The following is a 14,140-nucleotide window of genomic DNA, read 5'->3' as shown; positions in this document are numbered from 1 at the left end:
AGTTAAGCTTAAGGGACTGTATGTGCCAGTTATACTAAGTGTCACCCTCACGAATAAGGAATTTTATTATCCTTGATACAGAAGGATTGCCGCAAAGCGAGTAAGGGTCATCGATGATTTGAAAAGACACTAAAGATGAAGAGGTAAAATATCTATAGGTAGATCCTCGTGGCTCCAACTCCTAGTACTCCCCTAAAGGGGAGAATATGGAGTGATGGGACATTAAGTCAGAATTAAGTGGTTCTAGTAATTATGGAATGGTAAAGGAAGAATGCGACAAAAATGAAAAAGGAATGAGATTGCACTTATTCAAAGTCTACAGATAGGCTACGATTCCAGAACATTATGCAAACACGATGTCAAGGAGAGGAAGTGAGGGTTCCTACCCGAGATGTTATTGATAAATAAGGAGCCAGTACGAGACGTAAGTTAAGATAAAGGAAATAACCCAAGAAAGATTGCGCGGAATATTGACATGAGAGTGGGCCAACGATTAGTTAGTAGTTGATTCAGGAAGAGCCTAGTTATGACTAGGTAAGAGGATACAGACAAATCAATAGATCGTGCAAGATGAACAGAGTGAACCCCAACATGGGGAATTCAATCTCGCAGATATGACATCGTGACCTTGAGAAATATTCAGTTAAGAGTTGGGGTAATTAAAGGTACCGCATGAATGTTATGGAAATAAAAGATAGTCTCACTAGGAAGACAGACAAAACTTCAGTTCAGGAGCAACCCTACAAGAACAAGGGCGTGGAAATAAGTAACTATGGATAATTATAGGCAAGGAAGAACATCAAAAATTCCGTCAAGTATACGATATAATAAGCTCGTAGCTTTACAAGAGCCAGAAGGTCTCCCTAAATACTACAACGAAAGACTAGCTGAGGAAATAAGGAAGAAGGCTTCAACCTAAGCACAGTGACCTAAAGAGGAAATGGTCATGTAAAAAAAAAGTCTCAATATAACATTGTATGCACTCCATAAGAAAGTGGCACCTACCGTGGCTAATGAACGGGAAGTAAAAATCAAAAGTAGGATTCGAGATCATATGAGTTGCACGAAAACTCCGGCATGCGTGAGAACTAAGATAAGCTAAGTATGCACGCAACAAGGGGGCAGAAAGACCAGGAAAGGTAATATCTTACGTTTAAAGAAAGCTGAAAAGGAACAAAAGGAATTATTCGATTAATGATCTAGAGTGAGTTACGTTATGAATACACTCAAGATTTCAGAGTATTATCCATGCAGCATATATGTTGACAATCATACAGTCGTAGAATACTCTGGTATAAGTTAAAAGAAAGAATTGAGTCCAGGTCATAGACAAGGGGTTGAATTGTTAAATGATGGTATCACGGATATTCCGTAGCGTCTGTGAAAGGTTAAAGTAATAACTCATACCAGGAGCCGCAGATCGGAAGATAGCTTAAGCCTACATAAAGGTTGATCAGAAGGAAGGGGAATCTAAAGAGTTACGTCAACTAAATAAATCAGGTGTCTGATTATTGGACCCAGAAAATTATAGACCTCGCAATTGAGAACATTGCAGGATCACTCTTAAATATCAGAGGTACAAGAGAGATAGTACAATAGCCATATTCCATAACGACTCTATGATAAAGCCAGTCAGAAGAGTACCAGCCTCATAAGAAGTCAGTATGAAGCTCTTACTGGATTGGGTATGCACCAAAGGTACAAGTATTATAATAGAGCTTCAAGTTGTGGATGTGAATTATACCTATGTGGAAGGAAGGTTATGAAAGAGATAAAAGATGTGATGCGAGATTTTAAGGCAAGTAAGGTAAAGAAAGATTGTGAATAGTCCATACTTCAGATAGAAGGCTAGAAGCACTGGGATTTAGTATCCAGGAATGATAGCAGTGTCGTCAGTGGCATACCTTCCAGCCTATGGTTTCTAGGTATCGAGAAGTCTAGTTAAGAGAGTGAAGAAGAGTTAGAGACGATGCGATGTCTCGCTTGATGTTCCAGAATAACGCAAGGAAATCTGTGGTGCAAACAAGTTGAAGGAAGGTTGCGAGTAGTATAAACGAATATGTGTAGGTCGCAAGCTAAAGTATGGTAAATCGACAAGGTTTTAGGAAGACAGGAATAAGGATATGAAAGGGCAAGTGAGAAGGTGACGAGAATGGATAAGTCCTCGGGATTAAGCCCATGAAAACAAGAGAGCTTATGGTTTCTCTAAGTCATAGAAAGCTCAGTATAGCCTGAATGAACTCAAAGGAGTCTAATACTAGTAGCATTTAGAAGAAATGGAATGTTGCCCTGGTAGTAGAATGAAGGTGTAATTGTGATAGATGAAGGATGACGTTTAGGCCTTCGATTGAGTAATGATTTCATGAATTTACAGGATTAAAATACCCATGTAAGGTAAATCACATTGGGATACTATGAAATACGATTATGGAAGTATAGTATCGTATCGCCCCCAGGTGGATCAGGAAAACCACTTCAAATATTCCTCGATGAAACGTAAGCCCTAGTGGCAAGGTATTACGTAAGAAGTTTCAAGTTATCAGTGGTATATTATAGATCAATATTGAGGTGAATCAACAATGGATGGACAAAAGTCACAAAGTATGAGATGAGATTAGGCCGTCATTCTTAAGATGAACAGTAATGAGAAAGCATTAAAGGACTTAGATTTATACATATGGGATAAACAACGAAAGTAACCCGGAGTTTGGTAGCAGACCTCAGTAATGATAAATCGAAGTAAGAGTTATGGTATAGTATGACCTACCTAGATGCAGTAAAGTCATACTAATGAATAACCGGGTCTATAAAATAAGATATAGCAGTATTCGTAAGTTCAACAAAGTATCGAGCAAAAAACTTCAGTATACATATAGATGCCCAGAGAGACATCTTATTAAGCTCTGTATATGCTTACAAAGTGAGGCCTAGAGATTGACTAAAAACTGGAGGAAAAAGGAGAGAAGAGTCGCATAGGCGCACACACAAGGAAAAAGTCATACAGGCTGCATGACAAAAGGTAGCAAGAGTTACGAGATTGGAAGAATTCCGACCACAGACCATGGTGTGAGAAAGAGGCCTAAAGAGGGGAATGCCCTGGCCTTTGGATTTATTCAAAGAACAGTTGCCTAAATGGTAAGAAGAGTATTAAAGTATTCTCAAGAGCTATGGGTTACGACAATGATAAGTGCATCAGTCAACATTCGCGGACGAATGTTCTAAAGGGGGGAATGATGTTACACCCCATGTTTTCGTACGTGAAAGTACGGTATATTCTAAATTGATGAAAGCTCGAAAATGAGATGTTACATCACATATATTCGTACGTTAAAGTTTCGTCGTAAGTTAATCGGCATTATATACGCGTATATTATATATATATGGGATATGGGAAAAGGTTATGGCATTATATACGCACCACCACCTGATCAGCTGGTATACGTTGATGATTTGCCCACAGTGGCCGAAATGATATGATGGGATGCCCTCAGAAGCTTGATGATGTTATGAACACATATACCTATGCATGGTATGACATTTATACGCATATGCATGACGTTATAAAAATGAAATGATTCATAGAGCTATGCAAACGTACATGTCGAGTCTTTTACTCCATGTTTCTCTCATGTCTATTATTTACTGATTTTCATTCCTTTCATACTCGGTACATTATTTTTACTGACGTCCCTTTTGCCTGGGGACGCTACATTTCATGCCCGCAGGTCTCGATAGACAAGTCGAGAGTCCTCCAAATAGGCGATCAGCTCAGCGGAAGATGTCGGTGCCTCTATTTGCTCCGGAGTTGCTTGGTTGGTTAGTATGATTTAGATGTGTATTGTTTGGTATGTCGGGGCTTTGTCCCAACCTTTATGACAATTGTGTATTCTTAGATGCTTGTCGACAGATGTCATATATATGAAAGATTGTATGGCCTTGTCGGCCTATGTTCAGTGTACGAGTGATCGTTTTGGTCTTATAGGCCAGTACGTCAAATATATAGATTTATATATCAGATTGGGTCGTCTTATATTGAATATTCCCTTATGTTTATTCTGGTTAGCCCATGACGGCCCGTTTGACCCATTTACCAATGACAGTACGATAAGAATGATATGTAATGTTGGTACTCGGTTGAGTAAGACACCGGGTGCCCGTTGCGGCCCATCGGTTTGGGTCGTGACAGTCCAGGTCATAGACAAGGGATTGAATTGTTAGATGATGGTATCACGGATATTCCATAGCGTCTATGATAGGCTAAAGTAATAACTCGTACCATGAGTCGCAGATCGGAAGATAGCTTAAGCCTACATAAAGGTTGATCAGAGGGAAGAGGAAACTAAAGAGTTACACCAACTAAGTAAATCATGAGTCTAATTATTGGACCCAAAAAATTATAGACTTCGCGATTGAGAACATTGCAGGATCACTCTTAAATATCAGAGGTACAAGAGAGATAGTACAATAGCCATATTCTATAACAGCTCTACGATAAAGCCAGTTAAAAGTGTACCATCCTCTTAAGAAGTCAGTATGAAGCTCTCACCGGATTGTGTATGCACCAGAGGTGCAAGTATTATAATAGAGCTTCAAGTTGTGGATGTGAATTATACCTATGTTAAAGCGAGGTCATGACAGAGATAGAAGACGTGATATAATATTTTAAGGTAAGTAAGGTAAAGGTGAACAACGTACGAGATACTCAAATGCAGAAGGTTGCGAATAATCCATACTACAGATAGAAGGTTAGAAGTGCTGGGATTCAGTATCCAGGAATGATAGCGGCACCATCAGTGGCATATCTTCCAGCCTATGGTTTCTAGGTATCGAGAGGTCTAGTTAAGAGAGTAAAAGAAGAGTTTGAGATGATGTGATGTCTCGCTTGATGTACCAGGATAACATAAGGAAATCTATGGTGCAAGCAAGTTGAAGAAAAGTTGCGAGTTAGTATAAATAAATATGTGTAGGTCGCAAGCTGAAGTATGGAAAAGCGACAAGGTTTTAGGAAAATAGGAGTAAGGATAAGAAAGGGCGAGTGAGAAGGTGATGAAAATGGATAAGTCCTCAGGATTAAGCCCATGAAAATAAGAGAGCTGATGGTTTCTCTAAGTTATTGAAAGCTCAGTATTTCCTAAATGAACTCAAAGGAGTCTAAGACTAGTAGCATTTAGATGAGATGGAATGCTACCCTGGTAGTAGAATGAAGGTGTAATTAAGATAGATGAAGGATGACGTTTGGGCCTTCGATGGATTAATGATTTCATGAATTGTACAGGATTAAAATACCCACATAGGGTAAATCACATCGGGATGCTATGAAATACAGTTATGAAAGCATGGTATCGCCCCAGGTGGATCAATCTAATCATTTCAAATGTTCCCCGATGAGACGTGAGCCCTAGCGGCAGTATTACATAGAAGGTCAAGTTATCAATGGTAAATTATAAATCAATATTGAGATGAATCAATAATGGGTGGATAAAAGTTACAAAGTATGATATGAGATTAGGCCGTCATTCTTAAGATGAACAGTAATGAGGAAGCATTAAAGGACTTAGACTTATACCTATAGTATAAGCAACGAGAATAAGCCGGAGATTGATAGCAGACCTCAGTAACGATAAAGCGAAGTAAGAGCTATAGATACCCAGTGAGACATTTTATCAAGCTCTATATATGTTTATAAAGTGAGGCCTGGAGATTGGCTAAAAGCTGGAGGAAAAAGGAGAGAAGAATCGCATAGGCGCATTTACAAGGTCAGGGTCATACAGGCTGCATGATAGAAGGTAGCAACATTTACGAAATTGGGAGGATTCCGACCACGAGTCGTGGTGTGAGAAAGAAGCCTAAAGGGGGGAATGCCTTGGCCTTTGAATTTATTCACAGGACAGTTGTGGGGATGGCAAGGAGAGTACGAAAGTATTCATAAGACATAGGTTATGAAAATAATAAGTACATCAGTCAACATTCGAGGACGAATGTTCTAAAGGGGCGAATGATGTTATACCCGATGTTTTCGTACGTGAAAGTACGCCATAAGTAAATTGATGGAAGCTCGAAAAAATGAGATGTTGTGTCCCACATTTTTGTACGTTAAAATTTCATCGTAAGCTAATCAACGTAAGATCGAGAATAAGATTATTTTGAGATTATAAGCATTAAGTTATTTCAAACAAGTGATGAATAAATTCATGAAGTTGAGAGAGTAAGCAAATCAAAGAAAATGAATTTCGTCGAAGTTTGACATTTTGGGATAAAATACGGCCTGAGCTAAAATACCCGGTATTTATGGACTAGTACCATACAAGGTACCACATGGCCATGATAGTAAGGTGTATAAGGTATGTTTAAAGTGAGTAGTATTATAAGTAATTTGAGATAATTCTTAATTATATGGATAATCGGGTAATTATTGAATTTAGTGGGAGATTAATAATTAATTAAGATAATTGGTTGCTAATTATTGGATAAGATCCTTAACGTGGCAGCAAGCCACCCAAGACCTTTGACTCTTAAATCTTGTGGATTATGTGGCAAAGATGAAGGATATGTGGTTAAGCCACCACATAAAGTGGGGCCCACATTCATGTATATGAAATCTAAACTTAAGAGTCTTATGACTCACATTATTATCCACATCTACATAACGTTATTATCTATAACTTTATATGCATCTCCATATAGCATATAAGCAACGCAAGACCTTCAACAATTCAAATCAAAGTGAGATTTTGCAATTATAACGGAGTACGATGCAATCTTTCTCAAGAATATCATACAAATTGTTTTCTACTCCGATCTTGTCATTACGTGTTGTCGCAATTTACGTATGTTAGAGGGATTGTCAAGAGAATCGACTCAGGTATGTTAAGGCTATCCCTTATTTCTTTTTGGCATGATCTATGCGACACGAACGAAACGAGTAAATGCACAACTTCCATAAATGACTCTATTCATAGAAGTATTATGCCTATGTTCTTGAATTCCCATATGTCTTATTATTCTATAGCCTGTTCATGGGTCTCAGAAAATACGTAAGTTGATGAAGTTTGTTTCATGATATTAATTAGAGGTATAATGGTCTTATGACGTTCCGAGAGATTTTATTGACGTACTTCTCATGCATTGCATTCATTTATACATGTACATTAACCCATAACCAGACGGTGTTATATATGCATATATATAGGTATATTATATGTATATGGGATATGGAAAAAGGTTACGGCATTATATACGCACCACCACCTGATCAGCTAGTATACGTTGATGATTTTGCCCACAGTGGCCGAGATGATATGATGGGATACCCTCAGAGACTTGATGATATTATCAACACATGTACTTATGCACGACATGACATTCATATGCATATGCATGATACTATAAGTATTTCATGATTTACAGAGTTGTCTAGACTTACAGGTTGAGTCATTTACTCTATATTTCTTCCATGTATTTTATGTACTTATTTATGTGCCTTACATACTCGGTACATTATTCGTACTGACGTCCCTTTTGCTGGGGGACGCTGCGTTCATGTCCGTAGGTCTCGATAGACAGGTCGAGAGTCCTCCAAGTAGGCGATCAGCTTAGCGAAAGATGTTGGTGTACTCCATTTGCTCCGGAGTTGCTTGTTTGATCAGTATGATTTAGATGTGTATTGTTTAGTATGGCGGGGCTCTATCCCGACCTTTATGACAATTATGTATTCTTAGAGGCTTGTAGATAGATGTCATATATATGAAAGGTTGTATGGCCTTGTCGGCCTATGTTCAGTGTACGAGTGATCGTTTTAGGTCTTATAGGCCAGTATGTCATATGTATAAGTTTATTCCCTCATGCTTTACTCCGATTCATTTACCTATGGTGGAATGATACGAAAGATACGTTATGTTGGTACTCGATTGAAAAGGTACTGGGTGCCTATCGCGGCCCATCAGTTTGGGTCGTGACACCATGGTAATAGTGGGTCAGAAAAAACTTTTGCTAAGAGCGTTGAAGAATATGGAAAACTTTCTAAGCAAACGCAGAGTAAGTGCAGAGAAGAAGGAGGACTTCTGAAAACTAAATCTTTTTAAGAAAGAAGTAAAGTAATAAGTAGAAGTGAAGATATAGACGACAAAAATCGTGGCCATGATTATCTCAAAAATTGGCAAAATTATTTGCTGAATCATGGGACAACACATATTCGGGGTATTAAATGCGAGAAGACGTGCGTCTTTTCAAGCGTTAGAGACTATTCAGGAACTTTTTTGCCAAGAAAGTAATCTTCACCAACTTTCCCGTAACACAAAGATATGTCACCGGAAAGCAGGGGGACTATCTATATGGGGTTAAATTGGTTTATAGTAAATGGTCGAATGATAGCATGATACGTGGAACCGAAGACAGGTAAAAGACGAGTCAAGTAACAATCAGTACCAGATACAACTGCAATCGACATCGGGTGAATCCCGAAAGGAGCGTGGTCAGTGGGAGCAGATCAAGTATTTGTCATCGGATAGCATTCAATGAGAGAATATTCGTTCACATTAAATGAGCAACCGTTACAACGAATATTTATATACATGGTCTGCCATTACATATTCATCAATGACTCTTATTATTATCATTTAAGAGGAGATTGATCCTAAGATCATGCTTCTCTAGATAAAGCTATAAATAGTAGGCTCAACAGCCATTTTAAGACATGAAAATTCTTTTGAAAACATATGTTGTATTTTACATTTGCTTTCAATTAAACAACTTTACTTGTTCTTTATATTGCTTTCAGTTTTGTCCTCGGAGGCATTGTGCTCGGAGCCAGGCTTGTCATCTCTTTCAATTTCAATTACTAAAACTCATTTTTACTCTTATTTCTCTATCATTTTTGGATCAAATCAGTTCGTTTGTCTATAAACCACATAACAAATTTAACTATACTGTTTTACGGGTAAACAATCCCTAGTGAAGTCGTGCTAGATTTATCAAGTTTAGATGTTATATAGGATAAGTAAACCACCATATGAATCATTCTAGTGCGTAGTTTTATTTTCTTATAATTTGGAGGGTCTTCGTAAACTCATTGTCGGTTTCTATCGTAGTGGAGTTACTATGAGGAGATCCTTGTGCCAATTTGACTGGAACCTTTTTCCTCTTGTTCTTTGCAGTATACTACTACTTTAAGGGCAACATCTTCCTCTTACGCTTTGCTTTTCTTTCATTAGTTATTACTCCTGAAATAGCATTCCTTATGTTCTTCTCACCTGTAATATTGAGATCATCCAATGTAGTATATATTGTTGCCATGTATAGCATGCATGCACAATGTACAGAGAACGTACACAGGATTTGCCAAACCATTTTCTTACATTAAAATGCGTCAAACTGCACTGACATCTATATATATAAAAATCTTTCATACGTTAATTTTTAAAAGAACCAAGAGTACACGTAGATTAAGTGCACTTTTCTTTGCTGAACAGTTTTGCGTTCATAAATTAGATCTCTTCTTACCACGCAGTTTGAATTTTTGATACATTATTTTTAAAAATATTAGATAAGAAGAGGAAATCCTTTAGTGTATGCAGTTACTGAAGAGAATTAGCTCTCAAGGAGCATAGCCACCACCATGTCCACCCCCTTCACCACCTCCTTCACCCCCACCATATCCACCTGCATGTCCACCCCCACCAGCATAGGCTCCTCCTCCGCCGGCTCCACCTCCACCGCCTCCACCGGATCCTCCTCCATGTGCTCCCCCTGCACCGGCACCGGCACCTTCACCGCTTCCGTATCCGCCACCAGCTCCTTCAGCTCCTCCAGCTTCCCCTGCAGAACCACCTCCACCACCACCTCCGTGGCCGCCTCCCCCTCCATATCCACCGCCTGATGCACCACCAGCTCCGTAGCCACTACCACCACCTGCTCCTTCACCTCCACCATATCCACCACCACGTGCTCCACCTGTCGTAGCTCCACCACCACCACCACTACCTCCACCGCCTCCACCACCATATCCGCCTCCTGGCGCCCCTCCAGCGCCATATCCGCTGCCACCACCTTCACCAGCACCAGTTCCTCCAGCATAACCACCATGGTCACCGGCTACAGCTCCACCTCTACCGGAACCTCCTCCACCGCCACCAGCATAGACGCCAACCTTGGCTCCAACACCAACATCAAGATTGATGAGGGTTCTTGCGGCTGCACATATTCCTATACCCAATAACAGAAAGAAAACAATGTTAAGAACTCTACACTTTGCCATAGCCAGGTATACAGTTGAATATATCCTACAACCACGACTTAAGAATGTATGGACTGAACAAAGGCTATTTATAGATGTTTCCAAGGATAGGAAAAGCGCGTGTATGCAAAAAAGCACATATAAAGAGCAAAGGAGAAGAGGTACTTTAGTCCCTACAAGGTGGTCCAATATAATCCACCAACACTATCACAAGTTTGGTTTCAATTCTCCCTAGTAGACTTGTTAGTGTGCTTCTGCTGTCTCCCATATTCCATATGTATACTGAACAAATATAACATATATATGACGACTCTACTTATTTTTCTTTATTTATTTTTCTTAAGACTTCTGGTTGGGAATCCAATTCAGTTTCATACAATTCCCCCATACAATAGTTCATTATATTTGTTGAATTTCACTTAATTAATTTAATTAATTTACGTTAGTTGGGGTAGGGTCACGTTTTCTCATTTGTAACGTGCATAAACAATGTGTGCTATGGCAGAGAAGAAAGGAAACAGTAAACTACACTGTGGGTGATTAATTAATTACTTTAAGTTGCTTTCAAGGTTTTACCCCTCCCCTTGAGCATCCGATCCTCCATTTGAGGTGTATTTCTGAACTTATTTTTAATTTTTAAATTTGTTTAAGCGGAAGCGATGCATATTTTCCGGTCAAGAAGAGGTTGAATCCTGATAAATCAAGTATATTAGCTTGATTCAAGTTGGATAACGGAGATCTGTAACTTTCAACATTAGGAATAATTAAATTATGAGGTAATGCTTTATTGAGATATCTATGATTAAACTAATAGATCTAGATTGATTTGATTACAAGGATTAGCACATAGTTGTGAGAAAGTTACCACTCTAAGAGATAAAATAGGAGATAGTGGAATGATTTCGATTACATCCAATACAAAGTTGTGGATTTTGATTAATCTATTATAAGATTGCTAAATGTGGATGCTTAGGCCACTATCTCTGCAGCAAAGGCTGCTGGTCTGCTGTATCGTATCCACAATCATATTGAATAATACATATGAATGTAATTTCCAACTAAATGCAGCGGAGTGATTCTTCCTATTTGTTTTCGTTATGCCCATTACGTTGAAGATGATCACAAAGTGCAGAAAAGCAAAGGAAGACATAAATATATGTTACTAATTCTGCTAAGAGGGTTATGCTGAAAACCGATGAAATATTATTTAGCGTATAGAATAAAACACTAGATTAAAATTTACTGGTGAAAATTGAAGTAAATAACTACAGTATTAGATTGAACTTATTCCTTTGTCACTTTATATAATGTACAAATAATTTCTTTTTCATCAGAGTCTATCAAGACCCTCTTGATAATGTAGTTAATCATAAACAAGTAACAACTTCGTTAGTCCTTTCTTTGATGCTCGTTGTTGAATCGATCACAATGCTAAAAATAGTAAGGTATAAAATTATTGCTGGGTGAAGGACAATTGTGTGAAGGTTATTTTCGTCATTGCAATCAAGGTGCGAATTAATTTTTTTTTACTTCGTCCTCGAAATTAATCTACCCTTCTTGACCAAATAAAAAGAAGTTTCAAAATAAAAGAGTCAGTAATCGCTTGTTGTGTTAGCTTATAATGTTTTTCTTTGAATTTAATGATCTTTTACAGGTAGCCGAAACATATAGATTCCGTCCATTTAAGAGTGTGATTGGTGAGGTAAAATATTTTTCGGAAAATATTTTTTAATTTTTCTCGTGTTGTTGGATGAAATATTTTAGAAAATATTTTCCTCATGAGCTCATTTTTCTTCAATTGGAGGAAAATATTTTCTTTATCGAGAGAATGGAAAATATTTTTCAAAACTCTTTTTCAACCTTCCCCACCTATTCCCCATCCCCACCAACCCCACCAACCCACACCCACACCCACACCACACACACACCCACCCCACCCCTACCCCTACCCCCACCACACCTACCCACCCCCACCGTCACCCCACTACTAACCCCCACCCTACCCCCGAGTCCCCACTCTAAATAGAAATATCATTAAATGTACTTTCTTTTCATGTTGTAGATCTGTACTTTCCTTTTCATTTCAACAAAATGAGTATTTTTTTTCATGATGTAAAAAAAATATTTTCTTTTATTTCAATAAAAAAAGTACTTTCTTTTCATTATTTAGAAAAAATATTTTCTTTTATTTCAATAAAATGAGCATTTTCTTTTTATGATGTAGAAAAAGTATTTTCTTTAATTTCAACAAAATGAGTAGTTTTTTTTTTATGTTGTAGAAAAAGTACTTTCTTTTTCAAACAAAAAAAGAGTATTTTTTATAGTTATGGAGCATAAATTTTAATATTGTTTCTGCGTGAAAATGTAAAGCAGCACATTAGTTCTTTTGGATTTGTATGAATTTTAAAATAATAATTAAATTCTTGAAGGAAATATAGTCTTGAATACGTCGGATATTTGGAGGAAGGGGGATGGGGAGCACATGAAACATGGGGATTTCCTAAAAAATATTTTTCAAAAAATATTTTTCACTCATCAACCAAACAAGAAAAAATATCTGATAAAACCACTCATTTCCAGAAAAATATTTTCGAGGAAAATATTTTACATAAAAAATATTTTCTTCCGTACAAAACACACCCCAAGTCTGCAAACTTTTCTCACGGCACCCCAAATTACTTTGTTAACTCTGATCACGACACGGATATGAAGGAAAATAATGGTAAAAGAAGAAAAATTACTAAATACAAAGTGAGAGTTTATTACCTTTACATTGTAATGAAATTACGAATCGCTACTTGGAAGTATGTTTCCTATAGGTTCGAAAGGAAACGCCCTAGAGTTCAAAAATTTTATTCACTCTACAGCATAAAAAATACTTACGCATCGTGACAATTAAAAGTTAATTGTGTATACGGTACCCGATTTTGTTGGCAAGGGAGTTGCCTCGAGGGTAACCTCATAATAGATCGGGCTCGAGCTCGAAGATAGAACATCACGCCTGGAGATCAAAGTGTTCATTGAGATCGAGGCCAGCAACAATCAAGATCAAGCATGACTGACTTCGAGTAAGGCGTAATAATGGAATGGCGAGATATCAGTAACCGGTCGAAGAGCACGGTGAAAATTCCGGAACAGATTAAATCAAAGCGGTTATTAGTGACAATCATGGGATCTACTTCCATTATTAGAGTTGTACCTTATTTAGGATTCCTCTATTATATAAAGAGTGATCCCATTCACTTGTAAAGAGGACAATCATTATTCTCTGATAAGAATATACACATACGCTGCTTTCGTTGTTTTACTCACTGTTCATCGCTGTTTGTTCCATCCTCTACTGTTCTTATTAACTAACCTCGAGACTATCTCGAATCGAGGTCGAGGCATTATTTGCAGACCGGTTTGATTTATTTTATTGTCCAATTTATCTATTTAATTCGTTATTTATCAATTGGTACTAGTTTAAATTACATATCCTTAAAATCACAATATAAATTTAATTGTTACTCAATTTTTAGGGTAAACAGTTTGGCGTCCACCGTTGAGCTAAGGATAATAGTGATTGTTCAGTACTGATTCTGGTAAAACACATTATTTTACTCGTGTTCTTGTCAAGTATATTTGCTTTCAGGTTAAAGCATGTCAAACTCACAAAATGCATCCACACACGGTGACGATGGCCGCGGATTCCACGGTGAAAACAAATATGTGATTGCTCCAGGAGTCAAGGTGCAACAAGCTAATCTCGGGGGGCACCGGTTGCCAACCCAGTCGATGTCAGTTTGCACGTTGCTCTAAACGCGGACCTAGGCGCAGATCTCGATGGGAGTGTACGCAAAGAAGGCCGATCTAGTAGCCAAGGAACACAGGGCAGAGGAGACGAATGAGTCAGTCTCCAAGTGATAT

At 38.0% G+C, this 14,140-nt stretch overlaps 1 protein-coding gene across 1 annotated transcript; it reads right to left on the bottom strand.

The window, feature by feature from the left end:
- Positions 1-9,332: 9,332 nt before the first annotated feature.
- Positions 9,333-10,314, bottom strand: LOC104117558 (glycine-rich cell wall structural protein 1.0-like). The gene has a single exon (XM_009628628.4). The coding sequence runs from the start codon at positions 10,250-10,252 to the stop codon at positions 9,593-9,595; it is 660 nt and encodes a 219-aa protein (XP_009626923.1). The 5' UTR covers positions 10,253-10,314; the 3' UTR covers positions 9,333-9,592.
- Positions 10,315-14,140: the final 3,826 nt, after the last annotated feature.

This window comes from Nicotiana tomentosiformis, chromosome 8, assembly GCF_000390325.3.
Source record: "Nicotiana tomentosiformis chromosome 8, ASM39032v3, whole genome shotgun sequence".
NCBI classification, from domain to species: domain Eukaryota; kingdom Viridiplantae; phylum Streptophyta; class Magnoliopsida; order Solanales; family Solanaceae; genus Nicotiana; species Nicotiana tomentosiformis.
Note: the sequence above shows the minus strand (reverse complement) of the source record. Positions and strands in the feature narration are given on the sequence as shown.